The sequence below is a fragment of the Camellia sinensis genome, chromosome 9, assembly GCF_055761805.1.
Source record: "Camellia sinensis isolate YWXY chromosome 9, ASM5576180v1, whole genome shotgun sequence".
Lineage (NCBI taxonomy): Eukaryota > Viridiplantae > Streptophyta > Magnoliopsida > Ericales > Theaceae > Camellia > Camellia sinensis.
The window spans coordinates 4,502,937-4,525,840 of NC_138969.1; the positions used below are offsets into that span (position 1 = coordinate 4,502,937).

General features: G+C 37.7%; 2 protein-coding genes across 2 annotated transcripts; both read left to right on the plus strand.

Annotated features, from left to right (window-relative positions):
• Nucleotides 1-272: 272 nt before the first annotated feature.
• Nucleotides 273-3,978, plus strand: LOC114271541 (glycine cleavage system H protein 2, mitochondrial). The gene is made up of 3 exons (XM_028213155.2): nucleotides 273-475; nucleotides 2,541-2,800; nucleotides 3,662-3,978. Exons 1-3 carry the CDS (start codon nucleotides 400-402, stop codon nucleotides 3,788-3,790), a joined length of 465 nt encoding a protein of 154 aa, XP_028068956.1. The 5' UTR covers nucleotides 273-399; the 3' UTR covers nucleotides 3,791-3,978.
• Nucleotides 3,979-5,393: 1,415 nt separating this feature from the next.
• On the plus strand, nucleotides 5,394-15,183 carry LOC114271540 (chaperonin 60 subunit alpha 2, chloroplastic). Its single transcript, XM_028213154.2, has 9 exons — nucleotides 5,394-6,049; nucleotides 6,131-6,305; nucleotides 7,227-7,348; nucleotides 7,451-7,658; nucleotides 7,761-7,906; nucleotides 8,516-8,822; nucleotides 9,627-9,877; nucleotides 13,648-13,848; nucleotides 14,457-15,183. Exons 1-9 carry the CDS (start codon nucleotides 5,996-5,998, stop codon nucleotides 14,742-14,744), a joined length of 1,752 nt encoding a protein of 583 aa, XP_028068955.2. The 5' UTR covers nucleotides 5,394-5,995; the 3' UTR covers nucleotides 14,745-15,183.
• The last annotated feature ends 7,721 nt before the right edge of the window (nucleotides 15,184-22,904 follow it).

Genomic DNA, 22,904 nt, shown 5'->3' on the forward strand with positions numbered 1-22,904 from the left:
AAACTATACATAGCCCCGCCCTTGGTGGTATATTTTGAAAATAATTTTGAAATGATTTGTAATTTTTTTTGTAATTAAATAAATAGATGTGAGAGAAAAATTAATTAATTAATGTTTAAGATGCGAGAGAAAAATAGAGGAGAGAGAAAATAATTTAATAAAATTATAAACCAAACATTTTTTTTTTGAAATTTCATTTAAAAAATTGATTCGAAAATACAACCAAACACAACAATTTTTTTTCATAATATATAATTTTTTTTTTTCTTTTCATTAAAATGTTTTTGTCTGTTTATATATGCACACCAACCATGATGTAAAAGAACCCAACATAGCTAGCGCGCGCACACCAGCACAGAGAAGGTTTTCTCTGGTTCACGGTGTTGGGTTGTTGTAGACATGGCTTCAAGGTTGTGGGCTTCAAGGGCTGCTTCATACCTCAGGATCTCTGCCTTCAACAGAGGATTTGCTTCTGGTAAATCTAACCTTCAACTTTACCTCCCCACTCTTACCTTAGCTTTCTTGATTTGTTGTTTTTCATTTTTATAAAATATCATTATTGTGTTTGATATAATGCTTGATCTGCAATTCTATCAAGTAAAGATCTATTTTTTGGAAATGGGTTGTGTTTATATTTGTTATTGGTTGGGTATGATTCAAGTTTTGGATTTGATCAATGAAGAATATAACTGATTGTTCAAACTTCATTTGCCTTGTTGGCTGAAAGTTTCTGATCTTTGTCTAATTTGATATTTGATGTTTCTTGATATCTATTTTTTTGGGTGCTTTGATGTAAAATTATGGGGTAATAATGTACAGATCGTTTGGATGATTTGAGAAGAACGAAAAGAAAAGAAATGCATCTCTCTTTATTCATATCACCTGTTTGGATTAGTATAATAAAGGAGAGAAAGAGGATGAAACGGGAAGAAATAGAGAGGAACTCATTTCAACCTTTTATTTTGAATCTCTCCAAAAGTGGAGAGATTGGGAGAGAAAAGACTAACAAATAACTAATTTTCAAATATCAAAAAATTTCATTTAGATATAAAAGAAATATAAAAAAAAAAAACTAATACATAAAAAGGTTGTTTTGGTAATATAATGTGAAATAATTTATTTTCTTTTATACAGTTTAAACAAACAAGATAGGGGATAAATCATTATCTTCTCTATTCTTTTCTCTCCTATTTATCCAAGCAAGAGAGAAAGAAAAGACAGTCTTTTCTTTTCCTTTTCTCTCCTAATTTATGTAATCATTTATTTTCTTTTCTTTCTCGCCTTGGTTCCCAATACTTGTAATTCTGGATTGGGTTGTTGTTTCGATTTCCATATATTTATTTTATTACTACTGATACTACTTTGCATAGATGTAAAACTGTAGTACAAGTACTTGTAGGATGAGTCTTGCTAAGGCAGGTCTCAAGAGGGAGATGTATGCAGTCTTAACCCCCATTTATGGAGAAGTGGTTTTTTTTGTTTACTATGACACCATATTAGTTAGTCACTTTGACTCGTATGCTTAAGGGATTGCAGGCCTTTTGAATTAGCTATATGTAAAAAAAAAATGGAACATTTTTACAAATGCCTAAAATGAGTTGGACTAATGTTAAAGAAATGAAGTATGTACAAAACCAAACAATACTTTGTCATTTTTATGATGTGATCTGATTATGGACTTCTAAAATAAAATTCTGGGACTATTTTTTGGCCAAAACAATTTTATTTAATACATAAACCTTGGGCTAAGGTATTACTTCCTTTTTCTTTCTTTCTTTCTTTCATTCACTTTTTTGGTTTATACTTTAATTTTTTGTTGGTGGCCTAAGCTACATTTTTTTCCTTCTCTCTCCTAGTGTATGGATTCTCCTTTCTTTTCTTTTTTCTTTTTTTGGTTTACCGATTGGCAAAGTTTTGTCTTTACGTGGATTGCTTTTGGAGTGATTGTTACTCTATCATGAAGGTTGGGTACGAGACCATACATATTTGCATAAATTTTATATTTCATGAAGGGCTGGGTTTTGGAGAATTGTGATTGTGATTGTGTTTGTGTGGTTTTGCTTAGTATTAGAAATAAGAGTAGAAGTCTGGTAGCACATATATATAATATACTAGTGATTATCTTTGTGTGCTTTTGCTTAGCCCTTTTGTGGCTAAAAATGTTCCCTACTTCTCTTTCTCCCCTACTCCTTTGCGCAGAACATCGAAGACACTTTTTTTGGGTTATTGTTCACAGCCTCAGCAAAATCCTGATTTTGGTCCGCAAACTCTATGTAGTTGAGCTCAAACCAAGTGCAAACTCTGTTGTGTCATATTGTTCTCAGTCTACTTTTGATCATTATTGTGCCATGTTATGGTTGTCTGGAGCTATAACTAAGGGGTTTTCTATTTTTGGGAAACGTTCACAGGGGCTATGTTTTGATTCCCCCACAATTATTGCAATTGTTGTTTTCTCTCATTGTATTTGTAAGTTTGATGATTGTGTGTGTTTGATATATCAACAAATTTGCCTCATAGCATTTTTTTGGTACTGTTTTCAGTCGTGAAGAACATGAAATATGCAGACTCTCATGAATGGTTGAAAGTTGAGGGTGACTCTGCAGTTGTAGGCATAACCGACCATGCTCAGGATCACTTGGGCGATGTTGTGTATGTTGAATTACCAGAAGTTGGGACTGCTGTAGCAAAGGGTAGCAGCTTTGGTGCAGTTGAAAGTGTAAAGGCCACTAGTGATATTTACTCTCCTGTTTCAGGGAAAGTGGTTGAAGTCAACAAGGAGCTCAATAACTCCCCTGGTTTGGTGAGTCCTATAACACTACATTGTTTGCTTGTGAAAATGTTTGATACAAAGATTGAAATTGACCGTAATTTTTGAGCTTGAGTTGGTTCCTGGTAACCAAACGTGTTATTTTATTTATGAGTTTTGCAGAGTTTTGCTATCCTTTGTCTATGACCCCTACCTAAAAAGGAAAAAGTTCGGAGAAAGAAAAATTTAGATGCAGCTTTGATCATATGTGTCGGGTTCCTGTTGTTGGCTTTTGAATCTTTCAACTTCACAATTCTTTGACTTGTGCATCCCACTCATAAGTCTTGAGAAAAGTGTGCTATTAACAGATCCAGTAGAGGCCTACAGACTCTCTCTCTCTCTCTCTCATTTGTGTTCTTCTTTGTCTGTAACTTCGTTCCATCTCTAAATACCTCTTTTTGCCCCTTGTTTGGTGGATATAATAATCTCTTTCCCTATTGGGAAATTGTACACATGACACCTTTGACTTTCTTTATGTACCATATTCGAGATTTCTTTTGTATTTATGTTCAATTGCATTTTCATGCCAATATAAGATGTGAACATGAGGTTGAAGGCAATTCTGTATTTTTGTTCAAAACACCAGTGCCAATATGGAATATAGTCTAGAGTAAATAATTATAGTAGAAGCAAGACTCTGATAAAATGTAGTTTGTTGAGCTTATGTGGTGTGTTGTAATCCTTCAACTTACGTCATAGTTCTCTATTTCTGTTGAATGGTTTGGACTGCTTTGCCCAAGTTATAATCACCAGTGTAAGACGAGCATTCCTTGTTGCTTTTTTTTTTTTTTTAATCCTAGTTGTGCATTTCTTCTCACTTGTATTTAGGCATTAATATTCATTTTCTTGATTTAGGTTAATGCAAGTCCATACGAAAATGGATGGATTATAAAGGTAGAGATGAGCAGCACTGATGAATTGAAATCCTTAATGGACTCCGATCAGTATTCCAAATTCTGTGAAGAAGAAGATGCGAAGCATTGAGTCAACCCTCACAATAATGCAGTTGTCCTATGCTGAAAGGGCTTGTTTTGCACATTTCGGGGTTATGCTAAAATTCATAAAGTAGGAGAGAAAGCATTTGTGTTTTCTGGTTTTCTTTGTTCAACCATGTGTTGCCACTGTACTTTTTTTAAAAAATTTATTTATAAACTTCCCTTCTTATGAGCAAATATTAGTTCTTTGATGTGAAAGTTATCTAGATTAAGATTTTTTTTTTTTTGTTTTACATTTGAATTAACCATTATACCAACAAATTTAGAATTAGAGTAATATTCTACTTGAATGGAAACAAAGTTGCATAAAACTTGAAAGACTAGTGGTATCACACATTTTGTCTACGAATTGGATGTGGTAGTGTAAAAAAAATTCAAGAATGACTTGAGGTTCTGTATGTGGTCATTTTGAATAATTGTGTTTAGCTTTTATATGATGAACAAAGAAAGTATTGCTGTCATTATTGCATAAAAGGAAATAGTTTGTAGAGTCGTAGCAGTATATGCAGTGTGTTTCTTAAGTTTGTGATATACAAATAAATATGCAGTGTATTGTAGTATGACCCATATATATACATCATATTATTCTTACAGTTGCAACAGAGCATCCTCTGGGTAACCATGGAGAATATAGCCAGTGCTAAGCAAATCTTAGCATAGTTTTTTGGCCTACAAATAACAGAGAGCAATGCCCTACTAGGGAAGGTTGGACAACGACACATTGAACTCTTAGAGAATAAGGGCTCAGCGACACCCGAATGTACAGCCCCAATATAGTTTAGCATTGACCTGTTCTTGTATTCTTGATAATCACTTCAGCATCCGACTCAATAATTACTTGTGAAAAATTCCATTCCAGGACAGAATCAAACTGCAATCCTTGAGCTTGTTATACCATTGATGAACCTGAGTTTAAGATCCATAACAGCACGTATATATGATCTCGAATCACAACACCAGTCCCGATTACCCTTTTGCATTGATCAAGGGTGGCATCCACATCAGTCTTCATAACACTGCTAGGGTGTCGCTGCCATGAAACAGCTGACACGAGAAGGAAAACTGCCCAAACCGACACCCATAAGATTCTTGATTAGTTCAAAACAATCTGCAGGGGCAATCCTATGAACATCTACATTCCAGTGTTCGTGGTTGAACACCCCAGTGATTTCAAGAGCAACATCAAATACTGGACATGTAAATTACACTAACCTTTCTTGAAGTATAGAAGAATTAGAGTACCAACAAGGGATTAGTTTAGTGGATAAGACTTTGGAATCCTGGCTCAAGGCTTGGGTTCGAGTTTCTATAACCCCTTGTTGGGATTAAGTTCTTGTTTGACAAGTAGTTATTTTAGCAAAAAAGTCAAAAAGTCGCTAAAAAAATAAAAAAGCTAACAACTCATGCCAAAAAGTCAAAATTTTTTTTTTCTCTTCATTTTTTGCACATCTTTTTGTAAAAAGTCAAAAAGTCATCCCAAACATAATACTTTTTTTTACATCACATTTTAACCAAAAAGTTATTAAAAAAGCATATTCCCAAACGAGGCCTAAATTTACTCTTTAGCCTGGAGCACGCAGAGGGCTTAAGCTTTGGCCCGGACATAGGTGTGGTGGGGTTCTCTGTAGAGATGCTGTGAAGGGCAATACTTCTTGACGGATATATTAGAATCGCCTATCTACATATATGTTTTATGTACCAAAAAAAAGAGAAAGAAATATAGTAAATTTTAAGGAAATTAACAATTCAGTGTACATTTGTAAACAAAATTCAAATTAGTGATAAATTTTACAAATTTTAATAACAAAAATCATATACTTTTTCATGTGTTATTAATTATTTTGAGAAGAAAATATATATTCGTAAATTCTTTTAAATTTTATAATTTTAGTATAATTACAATGATATTTTTTGTTAGTAAAGTTAAATAGGTCGGAATTAATATAAAAGACGTGAAAATATAAATTTATGTAACTAAAAAATTACTTATAAAACAGAATTAAATGTCATGTAAAATAAATCGGCAGCTCAATACAATTATGGCAATTTACCCAAAAAAAATGCAGTCTTGAATCGATAGACTCGTCCGGTTCGTTAGCCGGCTTAAAACCCTTGAAAAACCCTTGCGAATGTCTTGTTCTGATACATGGTTCCATAGCTCATAATCTTCTTCAGACTTGTTTACTATTTTCAAATGTCAATTTCTCTTTCTTCCCAATTGTTCTTCCCTCAACAAGCTTCTTCATTGGTAAGTCATCATCACTACAATCTCTCTCTCTCCAACTGTGTGTGATATTATTGAATTATGACTTTACATGTTTTGTTTCAGAAACAACTGGGAAAGCAAAGGGTTTCTGGGTTATGGAGAAACACACAGATTGTGAAGAAATTTGTGGTGAGAGCAGGGCCAAAGAGGATATCTTTTGACAAAGAATGCAGAGAGGCTTTACTTGCTGGGATTGACAAGCTTGCTGATGCTGTTTCTGTTACCTTAGGTCCTAAAGGTATCTGGGTTCTCTCTCTCTCTCTAAACTTAAATGCTTGTAGTCTCTATATCAGGATTGACTTTGATGGGTTCATTTTTTTTTTCATAGCATGACAGAATTAAGCCCAATTTAGGTTTAATAAGTTCTGGGTAGCTTTGATTCTCATAAAAATTACATTCTTTCAGGAGCTTAATGCATCTAGGTCTTCTTGGTTTACGCTTACCATTACTGTTTATTTTTCAGTGTATTTTGGGGGGAATTTTTTTGAAGCTTATGATGTGCTTTTATGGTTTTTCTAAATTTGATCATATCTTAGCTTGCAATCCATGTAAGCACTTTGCTTAAGCCATTGAATTGGTTTCATCATTCATGAATAAGCACATCTTGCACTATGGACCTAGGCCATTGTCTTGTTTTAGAGGAAAGATGAGTCAATAAATTCTACAATTAATTGTTTTGACCATCCATCTAAAATAATTTCATTTTTTTTTTTTATTTAACTGTTTTTATGCTAATGTAAGCAGTGTTTCCACCATTGTTTACAACTCAGAACCTTAGTTTGAAAAGGAGCTTTATATTTTGGAAACTCTAAATACAAAAACAGTTTTTCCAGTTGAAAAACCTTACTTGAAAGAAGAATGAAGTCGGTTTTAGTAATTTCACTTCTCTTGCTATGGACCTCTTCATAGGTCAGGACCTTCTGGCATGGGAGTAGTGTGCACCTCATCCTTTGAAACACAGACCCATAGGGTTTCATTGGTACCAAAACCCCTTAACTTTTTCACACTAGAAAAGTAAGATTGATTGACCTAATATCAGATCCTGCTATTAATAAAAATGCAAGATGATTTCTTTTTGGATTTTGGTGTAGCATTGTTTGTAAATATGATTATTCTGGTTATTCAAATGAGTTAGCCAGCTTTAATTTCAATAATGCAGGGCGCAACGTTGTGCTTTCAGAATCTGGGACGCTAAAAGTTATCAATGATGGTGTTACAATTGCTCGGGCCATAGAGCTCGCAGATGCAATTGAAAATGCAGGAGCAGTGCTAATCCAAGAGGTCATATATGCTAGATGGACAGTTCTCTGTGTTCAGCATTCACTACTCCGCACCAAACTCTACATGGTTATAAATTATGTATTTTTTGTGGCACATTCACAGGTTGCTACCAAGACAAATGATTTAGTTGGTGATGGTACTACGACTGCAATCATATTGGCTCGAGAGATGATCAAATCTGGGTTGCTAGCTGTTTCTTTTGGTGCTAACCCCGTTTCTTTGAAGAAAGGAATGGACAAGACTGTAAAAGAATTAGTCAATGTTCTAAGGAATAAAAGTTGTCCTGTAAAAGGGAGGGATGATATAAAAGGTCATTTATTCTTCTTCTTCTTCTTCTTCTTTTTTGTTTAAATTTTTTTAATTTATTTTTTAATTAAGAGAAAATCTTCAAACTATCTTCTCTTTTCTGCAGCCATAGCTTCAATATCTGCTGGAAATGATGATTTCATTGGGAACTTAATTGCTGAAGCTATAGATAAGATTGGTCCTGACGGAGTAGTCTCTATTGCATCTTCCTCATCGTCCGAAACCTCTGTGATGGTTGAAGAAGGAATGAAGGTAATTCATATGATCATTGTTAAGGGAGCTCCTGAAAATCTTTGAATATTCAGATCAGAATTGTGATCCATTGAACTGTTAAATTTCAGTCTGACATATCAATACACATTATGAGCAAAATGTGATATAATCTTGAAATATTAAAAAGCTGAAAAATGAATTCACTGCAGAAATTGAGTTTATGGCATTTGGGATTTGTAATGACTTGAGATTGAGAAACTATGTTGAGCTCTTTTTGATTTTGTCAAAAACTAAGATCTTTGTAATGGGTTGCCAACATGCAGTATCTATGAAGGACTCTTGAATTGATGTCATAGCCAAGAATTGAATGATCTTCCAAGTTCCTTCCATTCATTTTAGTTTTTTTGACCGATATTCATTATACTTTTCTAAACACCCAAACAATGTGGTCTGTTAATTGAATGGATAAAATACTACCAATTGCAAATCTATGGATGAATCGCACTGATGTGCACTTGGTTTGACTACTTTTTAGTAGTCTATTCTTATTATTTTCCTGGTTTTTCGTTTTATTTCCTTGTATGTGGAATTAGATGTTTCTTTTTTATATATATTTTTAATTTCTATTCAGGCATTCTTTCCCTACAGATTGACAAGGGATACATGTCACCCCAGTTCATAACCAACCAGGACAAATCAATAGTGGAGTTTGAAAATGCAAAAGTCCTGGTGACTGATCAAAAGATATCAAATGTTAAAGAGATTGTTCCTTTACTAGAAAAGACTACCCAATTAAGTGTCCCACTGCTAATAATTGCCGAGGACATCTCAAGGCAAGTACTGGAAACACTTATTGTGAACAAAATGCGAGGCATGCTTAATGTTGCTGTCGTGAAGTGTCCAGGATTTGGAGAAGGAAAGAAAGCCCTGTTGCAAGATATTGCCCTTATGACAGGTGAACTTATGTGCTTTCTAATCTTAAACAAGATGTTTCAGCCTTGGGATTATCTCATCCATGTAAAATATGCGTGGAAGATTAAAATTGACTTCAGAGGTTGTGTTGGTTATAAACTTGTTAGTGCAGAAATACAATAAAAGAAAAAGAAAAAAGAGAAAGACTATTCAATGCGACATGTTTCATTTGTCAATACTCATATATGTCAGGGCAAAGATATTGTGAAGGCAGTTAAGCACAAATTGTTGACATGATTTTCTCAGCACATAAATCAGCTTTCCTAATTCATTATGCAGCCAAAATTGTCCAGTTTAATAGTTGTCTAGCACACGTAGATGGGCAACTATCAGCATTCCATGCAATTTTGAACTGGGCCATCAGTCAAGCATTTATGCTTGTAAAAATAAAACTTGAATTTGGCATTGAACATAAATATACTGTCAAAATTGGTCAAAATTCAAGATGGATTTCTATTTGAAATGAAGCTTCAGATATTACTCCTTATGAAGGTATGCTTCAACCGGATAATTTTTATTTATTTTTTACCTTTCATGTCAAGTGCAAAATTTGGTTCGGTATGTGTTCTTCTGCGTTTTTAAGTGGGCAATATGTGAACCTGTGAATGGTTGCAGCAGTATCTCAAAGGTCTTTATAAGATAACCCATTTTCTGTCAAATATTTTGCATATAGGAGCAACACTGAGTGTCAAGATTCGGTGTTTCATTTGTTACATTAGTGCAATAAATTCTTTATTCCCATCTGCAATGCTTACACTTTCTTGTTGATGTCTTTTTATTGTATCAGGTGCTGATTTTCTCTCTGGAGATTTGGGCCTGACCCTTGAAGGTGCAACCTCAGATCAGCTTGGTATTGCACGAAAAGTAACCATAACAAGTAATTCAACAACTATTGTTGCTGACCCTTCTACCAAAGCTGAAATTCGGGCAAGAATTTCACAGATAAAGAAAGATCTAGCCGAAACAGATAGTGCATCTCTGTCTCGAAAGCTCTCTGAAAGAATTGCGAAACTCTCTGGAGGTGTAGCTGTAATTAAGGTCTGCAACACTTAATATCGAACATTAAAAAGATTTTCTCCCTGCTTGATGGTGATTTGGATTCCAACCTTTAGTTGGCATAGTGGAAGTTGGCTTTAAAAATATTTTATCTTTGGCGTTGCCATCTCCACTTAGAATCTGGAATTATTATTATTTGTTAAAACCTATCACCTACTACTTCACCCACTTAAACCTACTCCACTAAACCTAACCCACTACACCACTACCACCTCACTTACTCCACTAAACCTAACCCACTACACCACTACCACCTCCACTTCACCTACTCCTTACCTACTACACACTCACCCTCTTCTATATATAGGAATCATGAATCATTGTAAATAAATCAACAAATCAATCAATAATACAATTCTCTATTTCTCTTTATACATTAAATTTCTACATGGTATCAGAGCAAAGTTAAGAACTTAGTATTTTTCGCCTCACCGGCGGGCGGCAACCTCGCCTTGGCCGCTCGCCGAACCTCAACCTAGTCCACTAGAATTTTCTACACATACCTTCACTCTTCTTCACTTGAACCTTCACTCCCACTGTCATCACTTTTGGAATAGACTCCATTAGCAGATCCTCCTGAGGTTTTACCAGGTTCATTATTGTTTTCCTGTAATCATATTCAAACTGCCCAAACTTCCTTTAGATCTCTTGATGGGTAGCTTTTCCTTCCCCTCAGATAACTTAACATCAGCTTCCATGCTGCTAGGTGTGTTCCCAGAAGCCTCAGCAATGCCATTAGGGGAAGGAATAGCAAAAGGCTTGAGGGATTGATGCCAAGAACTCGTGTGGAGGCATAGGAGAATATGCCTGAAAAACAGCCAGTCTGGAGCAGCTGTGCCAATGGGTGTAGATGAAGACTGTTCCAGCGTAGTAGGCGTCTTAGACTCCTTCGCCTCCTTTGGCACCTTTGCAGGTTTATCTATCTCACTACTACCCATGATTCAACAGCACCAACACCCCATCCAATGAGAAGAAAGACCCTCCAAAGCCACCTGCCAAGGCACAGGTTGTTGGTTGGCCACCAGTTAGGTCATACCGAAAGAACATAATGACTCAGACGACTACCACCGAGGAGGTTTTCTTGGCCGAATCCTTGCGCATCACCTTCTTCGAGTACTTGTTTCCATGATGAGCGTGGTCTTTTGTTAATGGCAGCAACAGCATCTTCACGAAGGACTCTCTCTCTCTCTCGGGTTCTCTCTCTCCCAAGACCCCTTGTGTGCGTATCCCTCTTAGCCACTGATCCGTGCCTTCTCCTCATCTTGATTATTTTTTTATTGATCTCCTCCTTCCACCAAAGAGAGAACCCATCCTGGCAAGAGAGAGCACATGCATATGTGTGTTGTTTTTCTCTCTCCCATGTGACCCACCCACTGTGAAAGGTCACCCAATGCACACCATCATTCAACACGTTCCCCGAAGACATCATGTTGTTCCCCACTTTTTTTATTATATATATATATATATCTCTTTTTATTATATTACATTAAAAAAAAAAAAAAAAAAAAAACCATACACAATTTACCAATTTGCACAACAAACCATATTTTATTCATCTCAGGGATCAACCCCGATCACAATTTTACAAAAAAAAAAAAAAAAAAAAAACAACAACAACAACAACAGCAACAAAAACAAACAACACATCCACAGGCGGAATTTTTTCTCCTCTACTCTGTCGCCGGTCTCTTCTTCTTGCCTCCGTCCTGGGCGGCCCTTGACAGTGTTGCCTCCGTGTTTCCCACTTCACTGGGCACGATCACTCCTCCCTGCTCCTCCACAACAGCATATGGCGGACCTCCAAATCGGAACATCACGGTGGCCTTCCGCTTCAGCTCCTTATTTTCCGCCTTTAGCACACTTATCTCTGCTCGCGCATCCTTATACATGTGTTGGAGCAGAGCCAGTTGGGCGTTTAACTGTTGCACCTCATTTGTCCTACTCTGCAGCCGGTGCGACAAGTTTGTGACCGCAGTCATGGTTTCCACACATGACTTCAAGGTATACTGATTTGCCTCAATATCAGTTTGCACTGCCATTTTTTGCTCCACCGACCGCATCGGAAAGTTCAACGGAGCAAAACCAGAGGCGCTTGGTTGAGGTTCACTGGCCACCGCACCAGTTATCTCTCTTGTTGACTCGTTGAGGTCGGGAAAGAGAGTGAGCAGACCACGGGACGAAGAGGCCATATTCTGGGTAGCTGGACGGGAAGAAGAGGCCATGTTTTTGGGTTGCTGAGTGTTTCAGCGACGCAGCGATTTCCGACTGGTACTTTCAGAGAAGGATTGGTTACAGAGTGTTACAAAGTTTCTCTCTCCGAAAACGTAGAGTTTTTCAGAGAAAGGTTGGATCCAGAGTATTTTTCAGAGTGTTTCAGTCTGACAATGTTCAGAGGTTTCAGCCTGGTTTGGTTTCCACAGCCTCCGCATTGGTTTATATCGACACTGACGACGCGGCCGACACGCCACTCTGTCGCTCACGTGCCTCGCCGCGTCTCCGGCTCACTTTTTGATGGCTCGACGCTTTCTGTCGGGCACGCCTTTTGATGAAGTGGGCGCACCTTTTGAGGGCGCGACTTTTGAGGGCTCACTATATATATCCATATATATATATATTTGGGCAGCCTATATACACCATCATACAGTGTATTTTTTAAGGGTCCGACAAGACTCTGTAAACTGTCCCGACATTGATTCCGGTTAGCTCCTTCATGGGTCCGACAAGACTCTGTAAACTGTCCCGACATTAATTTTGGTTAGTTTCTACAAGGGTCCAGCAAGACTCCGTAAACTGTCACAACAACTATCACAACATTGTCTGCTACACCGGTCCGACATGACCCCATAAACTGTCTTCTCCATCGGTCTGACACAACCATCCAGTGTCCTCTACAACGTTATGACACCACCATACAGTGTCTTCACCATCGGTCTGACACGACCATACAGTGTCTCCTATCCTCTTTTCTTTTATGTATTCGTCTATTTTCTTGTTTTGTTACTCTCTCCAAACTCAAGTTGGTTAGTTCCTATCCCCCTTGAGTTTGCGGGGGGCTGTTAAAACCTATCACCTACTTCACCCACTTAAACCTACTCCACTAAACCTAACCCACTACACCACTACCACCTCACCTACTCCACTAAACCTAACCCACTACACCACTACCACCTCCACTTCACCTACTCCTTACCTACTACACACTCACCCTCTTCTATATATAGGAATCATGAATCATTGTAAATAAATCAACAAATAAATCAATAATACAATTCTCTATTTCTCTTTATACATTAAATTTCTACATTATTTTTTTTCTTTCTGAAAATAAAAGGAAAAAGAAACTGAGTGTGTTGTTGGAGTGCTAGTTTTTACATAGATTTGGCCAAAATTTGAAAGTCCCATTTTTTAGAAATGTTGAAAATTAATACCTTATAATTGAATGGCTTAAAATGTCAATGTACCCTCTCTTGTAATCAAGTTAAGGTTAATGCATCACTTTCAAATGTAATACTGAAATTTGATGTTAAAGAATGGATGGTGTAAGAGGTGCCTGCAAAAGTGATCCACAGAAGAAAGTCAAGTTGTCCATTATATTTTCTTAACTTCATGGCAATAAAAATTAAAGGAAAGAAGCAACTTGAATCTAACTTTTAGAATCTTATTACTTTCAGTAATCTCTTTCTTTCTCTCTCTCTCTCTCTCTCTCTTTCTCTAATAAAGTCAACTCTACTTAGCAATGTGTATGGATTTAGGTAGGGGCACACACAGAGATGGAACTTGAAGATCGGAAGCTAAGAATTGAGGATGCGAAAAATGCCACATTTGCTGCCATGGATGAAGGTATAGTACCAGGTGGTGGGGCAACATATGTACATCTATCAGAACAAATTTCCATTATAAAGAACTTCTTGGAAGATCCAGATGAGCAGATTGGTGCTGACATTGTCGGGATGGTATGCTGTCACTTCCCTTTCTTTTTCCTGGCATATCTTTTGCTGACTTTTTATGTCTGCACAATTCAACGAAGGTAAAACAAACTAATTGGAGTTGGATGCACTTCGTTGACAAACTTACTTTCTCTCTCACAGCCCATCTTGGGTCATATTTTCTTGGAATCACAAGCCAACATTGTCTAATAGCCATGGCTATTTGGCTTCTCATCTTCTCTGGGACCTTCAACTTGTAGCACCATCATTTTGGCAACAAGAACAGTTGAATCGCTGATGTAAAGGTTGAGAGACCAAAAGGGTACTACTACCTGGCTGACATGGCCAATGAAACAATAATTTTTTGCAATGATTTAAAGGCAACAAACATATCATTCAATATTGTGATAGCATGAGTCTCATCTCATCCCACATTTAACGATGCAAATGTGTTATTTGAGAGTAGAACTGATGTTCCTAATAGTTTGTCAAATCATTGGGGTCCAGTCTATTGGGATATTGTTGACAACTTTGAATGCTTGAGTTTGATAGTAATCTGTTAAAAGTTTTTGAGAAATTTCCTTGTTGAATGCATATATTAGCCACACATAAATTTGTTTGATGATGAATTTCAGGCACTGCTTGCTCCTGCAAAATTGATTGCAAGTAATGCAGGAGTTGATGGAGCAGTAGTTGTGGAGAAGATTCGGGCTTGTGACTGGCAAGTTGGATACAATGCAATGACGGGCAGATATGAAGACCTCGTCGCTGTTGGCGTGGTTGATCCTTGTCAGGTTTCAAGGTGTGCTCTTCAGAATGCAGTCTCTGTTGCCGGTGTGGTCCTAACAACTCAAGCCATATTGGTGGAGAAAACACGCAAGCCCAAGCCGCCTGTTCCCATTGTTCCTGGAATAACTCCTTAAAAAAGCGGTAAAATGAGGAAAATCCAAAGCTTTTGATGAGAGATGAGAACGAAGCTAACTGACTTGTGTTTTTGATGGTTCAAGTCAAAACTTCATCCTGAATTGGGTTGGTGTGCACCTAGAATTGGAGGTGGCAAAGATTACACTCTTCTACGTGCATAGAATCAAATCACAAAATCAGACATATCCTAGTGTGATTGAATTAAGTGCACTTAGAAATTTTCGAGGTTACTACCAAGCTAGGGAACTCGGCTTTTTATTTGGATTACTGGAGCATGAAATGCCTTCTCAGAAGCATGAGTAATGTATTCCTGTTGTTGTTGTCAACTTCTATGTTGTTTCAATGGATGTGAAAAAAATTTCTATTTCCCTGAGCATCAGGGAATTTTTCAAGATGTTCTTTTGCTTCATTATTATTAAACAAGTACAAATTTGTGAAGGCAGTTGTTAGAATGTGTCTGGTTTTGTAGCCATTTGGAAAAAGCCTATACAGGTCTTATACATTAGTTTAAAAATATGTACTAGGGCCTTTGGTGTACCACCATGTTTATAAGTTATAAAGTAAAATAGCTTTAAGTTTATAAATAAATAAATAAATAAAACAGAACAAAACAAAGAACTAATTATTTAAGAGTTGGGATAGTCATCAAACATTTCCATAGCATTGCAAGATTGTAGGATACAATCACTCTGTTTGGTTTCTATTTTTAGAATTTATTTTTTAGAAAATTTTACTTTTTCATTTTCTGTATTTTTTGTTTTCACTGAATTTTTTTAATTTTTAAACACACCTAATATAAATACACTTAAAAAGTATAATATTTGTAAAAAAAAATATTTTAAAAATTCACTAAATATTAAAAATATAAAAAAATATAAAAATTTAGTATATTTTTCATATTTTTGTGTATTTATTAATTTTTTAAAATATTTTTTTTAATAAATATTTTACTAAATAAGGTGCATTAAAAAAAAATTTGTTTAAAATTTTAAAAATATTCACTAAAAATAAAAAACACGAAAAATAAAAAATTCAATTTATAAAAAGTTGAAATTTTTTTATTTTAATTTTTATATGAACTCTTAGCACATCTATGGAAGGTTCTACCTGCCTCAGCTGGGATGTACTCCAACTCCAACTAGCTCTGCTGAATTATAAAATAAGAAAAGTCTATTTTATGTGATTATTGTATTCAAATTAGGTGGTCATGATATATGTATGTATACACACAGAGATGTTTAGTACTATTATAAATATATAAAATAAAAAAAGAAAAAGAAAAATGAGAGAGAGAGATGTTTAGTACATCAGGTATGCAAAATAGTTGCTGATGCAATGATGTTGGCTTGATTTCAAAGCCAAGTATGTTCTCCACAATCTATTGGGTGGAGGAGCTTCCTTAAAATTCAGTCCTAAAATACCCACTAACATTAACTCAGTCACTTCACCCTCCCAAAAAAATAATGTCAATGATGTTAAAATATAATTACATGCACTTAAAAAAAAATACTAATACTAAAAGACAAAATTAAAACATAAACTGAATTACATAAAATGTAATGATAGGTTGAGATTTATTTTAAAAGTCAGCCCTCTATAGTTGGGTTTAATTCTTGCATTTTGTTTGGCCTATCACAAGTTTAAATTGATCTTTCTTTAATAGTTGACAAGTTTTACTTATATCTAATTCCATAGAATTGGGCCACGGCCGCTTGGAATCAAAAGACTTTCGAGCTTGTTGAATGTCCTTGTGGCTCTGGATCCCTCCAATCCAACCGATTCCGAATCATCAATTCCAAAATCTTTTACAATGAACGCTTGTCATTGAATTATTCAAACATAGGGCATATCGATTTGGAATGGAACTGTAATTTTAGCATTGCTGCAAAAAATATTAGCACTCTGCTGGTATCATGTGTTCCACTAATACTCTTTGGATGTGTTGGCTACATATTTTGTAAAAGCCAGTTACAGTTCGACACGTGGCATAGTAAGGGTAATAAAGGAAGGTTATTCAAGCCTTTAATCCTGATCGTACACGTGACAATAAACATTGGTCTTCACATGATCCGAGTAACACTAGATCAAATAAACGGGATGCAAGATGACGTGTCTTCAAACGGTTACTCATATTCAAATCTAAGTACAAGAGGGAAGCTCAACTGCCAGTAATGGCGTAATGGAGCTACTTGTAAGGAAGCATGACCAGCGATCATGGAGGAGCAGTTCGACAGTTCGAAGTGCAGTTCGAAGGTCATCACTGACGAGTATAAATAGCAGGGTAGCCCCCAGAAAGAAAGAGGGACTCAGACCATACAAACCAGTCATTTACTTCATATATTTTCTTTCCAGTCATTTACATTTCCAGTCCTTAAATACCTGTTCTTTAAATACCTGCACTTTAAATACTCGCACTGCACTTCGATTCATAGGAGTAGCTTCAAGTAGATTCAAGTAGATTGCTGTTGTAAACCTCTCCGAGGCTGAGTTCGGACCGTTGTAAGTGTTCATTTTTATGAAATACTTCAATTGTTCTTCATATTACTGTCATTTCTCTTAATTTCTCCTAAGTCAAGCCACCAGTAAAAGTCCTCTTCATTGAGGCTGAAAAGAACTAAAACACAATCGTCTGATAATTGGTTGGCAATTATAATTTCTGTAAGGACTGATTGATCCTTGCTGGCACGCTCACATTCACAAAAATACCCTTCGAAAAGCCAAAAAGCCAACATATATTTTTGGCACGCCCGGTGGGACCTAATTAAAAATGGCTAGAAGAAGACGACAAGGAGAAAATGAACGCTTCGAAGAAGGCGTGGAAGGAGAGGTAGAAATACCAAATCCAGAGGATAATGTGGTAACACATCCTGTGGAAACTCCTATATTGTCAGAACCCATGGTCGAGCAGACCAGTACTTCTGGACAAGAACCATATGTTCATATTATTGGACAAAACCAAGGAATTGGACCGTCCACTATGCCAACAAATCCATGGGATGGTTTAGTGAATGCCATGGGACAACAACTAATGAACACAATGGAAAGGTGGGCAACATCCTTTTTGGATCGAATGAATAACCACCAACCAACAAACACAAGACAAACGGAGGAAGTTGTAAATGTCCCCCAACAAAGATTGGCTAGAGAAAAACAGCCTATGCAAGTTAATGGTCAAACTAGTACCCAAAACTTTGAAAGACCATCACCTCAGTCTTGGTATGAACCCATTTCAAGGCCTATAGCAGGCCAAAATACCTCAGCACTTAATAATGAAGCCACACAAGTTGGTGGATCTGGCCAAGTACAAGAAATTGGTGTAAGAATGGTTACAAATCCTATGTTCGAAGCCATACCTGGCACAAGAGGGTACACCAATCCCTTATTCGAATTTACACCCGGGGGGTTGGAGGGTTTTCCTACAAATGGTAGAGACACGACACCTGTCCCAGCACCTGTTGCAGGTCCTTTCGCAGGTCATGCTCAAAGAGGTTACCCATACCCTCAGCAGCAACCTGCACCGCAAGGACAACCAGCCCCAAATTTACCACCTTATGGACCAAGAGGACCACAAGCACAAGTTTATCCACCAAATCCTGTGTTTGTTCCTCCAGTAGTGGTTCAGCAGGCACAAAATATGGTCCCTAGAGACCAGATTGTTGATATTGTTAGGAAGATATGTGGACCAATAGCTCGGGGGGTCCAGACTCCTATATACAGAAAACCATACCCAGAATGGGTAGATAGGGTACATGAATACCCAAGGGGATTCAGGATACCAGATTTTACCCTTTTTTATGGGACTGGAAATCAATCAACGATAGAACATATTGCTAGATTTGCTGCTCAATGCGGTGAATTCACTAACCATGATTATATGAAACTGAGATTATTTCCAAATTCCCTAACGGGAGGAGCATTTGTATGGTACATCAACCTTACACCTGGCTCCATTCAAAATTGGCAACAAATGGAAGAGGCATTTCATGCCCAATTCTTCCAATCAGAACCAGAAGTATCTATGGCAGATTTGGCTAGGTTGAGTCAAAGGCCTGAAGAAAAGGCTACTCAGTTTATTGCCAGATTTAAAAGGGCTCGAAATAAATATAGAGTCATCCTGCCAGAGCCAGAATTCGTCAGATTGGCTCAAAATGGTTTAGAATTCAGGCTTCGAAAGAAGTTTGATTCAACTGAATTCAGAGATTTGGTCGAACTGACCTATAAGGTGTCTCGATATGAAACATTATTAGAAGAGGAACAAGATCGAAATAATGCATCATATAAGACATATTATAGAGATCCTAATTATGAAATAGATGCAGCAGAGATTGTAGGCAAAGAACCTGTAATCTGTGAAGCATTAATTCGTAAGGATACAACTATAGACCAGCAGTTTAAAAAGAAAGACTTTCACAGAAAATACTCTTTCGATTTAACAAAAGCAGATGACATCTTTGATCATTTGCTCGCGGCTAATTTCCTTAAGTTGCCTAAAGGAGTAAAACTACCATCTCCGGATGAACTGAAAGGAAAAGTATACTGTAAATGGCATAATTCTTGGTCTCACTCGACTAAAAACTGCATTGTTTTTCGAGACAGGATCCAAGAACAGATTCGGAAAGGAAGTTTGAAGTTCTCAGCTAAAACAGAAAAAGCCATGGGAATTGACAGTGATCCCTTTCCAGAAGTTGGAGAGGCAGCAGCCAATGTCATTACATCAGATTTCCAGAACTTGTCCTTGACAGAATTGGAGGAAGTCAATGTGCAGATGCATGTTGCTAATCAAACCAACGTCAAGAAGAATACTAGAAGACTACCAGTTATTGAACAAGGTTCCTCACACCAGATGGAATGTTCTGATGAAGAGTCACTGGATGATGATTCTTTAGAAGCAGCAGTGATGCAGAGAATGTGCCCCAGGTGCAGACTCAGTTACAAGTGGTTGAAGGGGCTTCCAACTGATGGGAAGCAATACTATAGGGATGTTCAGAGACGTCCTAAATCAACCAATGCTTACAACAAAAGGCCGTATCCGGCTAGTGATAGGCAGAGACCACCAGTGGTTGAGCCTGTGGTAAACAGAATGCATGACAAAGGCAAGGAACTCTTGCATGAATCCAGACCACATAACTATTATAGAATGCAGAGTAGCCATTCTGAAAGAAAGCTGGAGAGGAGTTCAGTCCATGGAATCAAAGCCAGAGATTGGCTCCCTAGATCAGTTTCACGCAGGACAGAAAATGGTCACCCTTATCGAAGGTCTGAACCAGATTCAAAACATGAGGACAAAACCAAGCACTTACCTTCACGGCCAGTTTCGAAGATGGCTTCGAAGGTGGAAAAAGGCAGGTCAGCTTCTGAATCAGTAAGCTCATGGGTACCTGGGGTCCCGGATTGGTTTGTAATGCAAAACAAACCTAGGGAGGTACGTGCTTATGGAGATACTATAAACCAAGGCAGGATGATCAAGCCTCCTATGGTGGCTCCGAACAACTGGATACTGCTTAAACACCCAAAGACGAGGGAACCCGACATGATCCCAGTCATCTCAAGATCACAGAGGAGAAAAATTCAGCGCAGGTACACCCAGTACCAAAAGGATCTGAAGGAAGGTGGAGAAAATTCTTCATCAGTCAAAACGGAAGGGAGGAAGAACCTAAAATCAGACCATGCTCCAAAGCCAGTTCCACAGAGCACAGTGGTCTGCAGCCGAGAACAGTTGGCCAAGGTTCATTCTGAACTGAAAACCAGAGAAAAGGCCAGTTTGGTAGGGTTGGAGAAAGCTCTGATGGAAACAGATAGTGAGACTGAAGAAGAGATTAGCGTGAGTCAGAAGAAAGAGGTTGTGGAGGAAGAGATGTTTGAAGCCTTCATGGCTGAGCAAACGTTTCTGACTAAAGAGCCAGTTGAGAAAAATCCTTCGAAGGGATCAGTTAGTGATGAAATACCAGAATGCATCATGCAGGATGTTTCTGAGGGAGTCAACCAAAGTAACCAAGAGGGGAAACAAGTACAGCCAGCCATCCAGTTTGGCTCGTTTCCCCCAGTATCAGTAAACATGGTGCACATATTGCCACAAGAATTTCAAGCTGGAGATGAGAATCAAGAGGGGCAGGAAGCTGACCCAGTTCAGATCTCCAGTGAAGATTCACAAGCAAGTATGGTGCAAGATAACTTCGAAATGGTCATCCCAATGGAAGATGGATATGAGAGTGAAGAGGTGGTAAGCATCAATCTATCATATCCATTTGAGTACCCCTCGGATTCGATGACACAGCACGTCAGGCCCTTGTACATCAAAGCTTTCTTTGATGGGGTACAGCTGAACCGAGTCCTAGTAGACAATGGGGTAGCAGTGAACCTACTCCCGAAATCTTCTTTGAAGAAACTAGGGAAAAAGAATCCCAGGTTGATACCAACCAGCACAACCATTGATGGATTTGCTGGAGATAAACAAATGGCTCAGGGGATTCTACCCATTAATTTAAGTGTGGGAACCAGGGATTGTATGACAGCATTTTTCGTAATCGACAGTAATGCTAAATACAATGCTTTGCTTGGAAGGGACTGGATCCACACTAACAAGTGTGTGCCTTCTTCTTTACATCAGAAAATCATGATGGCCTTGGGCAATGGAGAGACAGAGGAGATCGACGCAGATCCTCAACCCTTCATAGCCTGTGCAGACTTTGCGGAGGCTAAATTGTATATTGAGGGAGTGACACCTCTCAGTATACTGATGAAAGATGACAATTCAGCCGAAGTGACGGCTGATGAAGAGGTGACACACCTGAAGCACTTAGTCCAAAAAAGTGCTGATGAAGAGGTTGTCCTTAGAGATGACAATGATGCCTGGTTATAGGCAAAGAGAGGAATCACCAGAAGCCAAGTCCTTGGCTTTGATCAAGTTTTCAGCATTGGACATAAAAGCAATAGTCCAGAAAGTTCAGGAGCAAGAGAGAGAGGCCATGATAATTGGCTGCAAACAGCAGCAGCAACAGGCTAGAGTCTTGACTCTTGGTAAGTACTGTGCCTTGGACATTGAAACAAAAGTCCAAGAAATACAGGAAGAGGAAGCCTTGTGGACAGATTTTGTCTATGAGGAGGAGGGCAGAGATATTGAACTGAAGAACTTAGGGGCAGAACCAAGCTCGAAGATCACTTCAAAGGCAGCAGAAACTAGAGGGAGTTCTCATGCACAAGATCCTTTAGAAGAAGTAAATCTAGGGGAAGGTTCTGTACAACAGCCCACTTATGTAAGTGCTTGTTTGAATGATCTGGACAGAAACCAGCTTTTGGTTGTTCTGAAGAAATACAAAGATTGCTTTGCATGGTCTTATAATGAACTACCAGGATTGGACAGGTCATTAGTGGAACATAGGCTCCCTATGAAGCCTAATTTCAGGCCCTATAAGCAGAAACCAAGAAGGATGAGTCCAGAAGTAATTCAGAAGGTCAAGGAAGAGATCCTTAGACTCCTCAAGGCAGGTTTTATTAGAACAGCCAGGTATGTTGAGTGGCTATCTAATATTGTGCCTGTAGTCAAGAAGAATGGCAAAATGAGGGTATGTATCGATTTCAGAAATTTAAATCTAGCAACTCCCAAAGATGAGTACCCTATGCCTATAGTGGACTTGCTGGTAGATAGTTCAGCAGGTCACCAAGTCTTGTCAATGATGGATGGGCATTCCGGCTACAACCAAATATGCATTGCAGAGGAAGATATCCACAAGACAGCGTTCAGATGTCCTGGGAATATTGGCACCTTTGAGTGGGTTAAAATGCCATTTGGTCTAAAGAATGCTGGAGCTACATACCAAAGAGCCATGAACACTATCTTTCATGATCTTATTGGAGGATATCTGGAATGTTATATTGATGATATTGTAGTTAAATCCCAATCCATGAAAGAGCACCTGTTTCACTTAGAAGCAGCTTTTGAAAGGATGAGGAAGTTCAAGTTAAAGCTCAATCCTCTTAAATGTGCTTTTGGGGTATCATCTGGAAATTTCTTGGGCTATGTTGTTCACAAGAAAGGAATACAGATTGATCAGAATAAAGCCAAAGCAATCATCGAAGCCAAACCCCCATCAAGTAAGAAAGAATTACAAAGGTTCCTTGGGCAGGTTAACTTTCTTCGAAGGTTCATTTCTAACACTGCA

Bases quoted from the DNA above. Each gene is read 5' to 3' on its own strand.
- LOC114271540 (XM_028213154.2), top strand. From the start codon at position 5,996: ATGTCAATTTCTCTTTCTTCCCAATTGTTCTTCCCTCAACAAGCTTCT. The intron at 6,050-6,130 runs GTAAGTCATCAT...GTTTTGTTTCAG, and splicing joins CTCAACAAGCTTCTTCATTG to AAACAACTGGGAAAGCAAAG. The intron at 7,907-8,515 runs GTAATTCATATG...CTTTCCCTACAG, and splicing joins TGGTTGAAGAAGGAATGAAG to ATTGACAAGGGATACATGTC.
- LOC114271541 (XM_028213155.2), top strand. From the start codon at position 400: ATGGCTTCAAGGTTGTGGGCTTCAAGGGCTGCTTCATACCTCAGGATC. The intron at 476-2,540 runs GTAAATCTAACC...TACTGTTTTCAG, and splicing joins CAACAGAGGATTTGCTTCTG to TCGTGAAGAACATGAAATAT. The intron at 2,801-3,661 runs GTGAGTCCTATA...TTCTTGATTTAG, and splicing joins TCAATAACTCCCCTGGTTTG to GTTAATGCAAGTCCATACGA.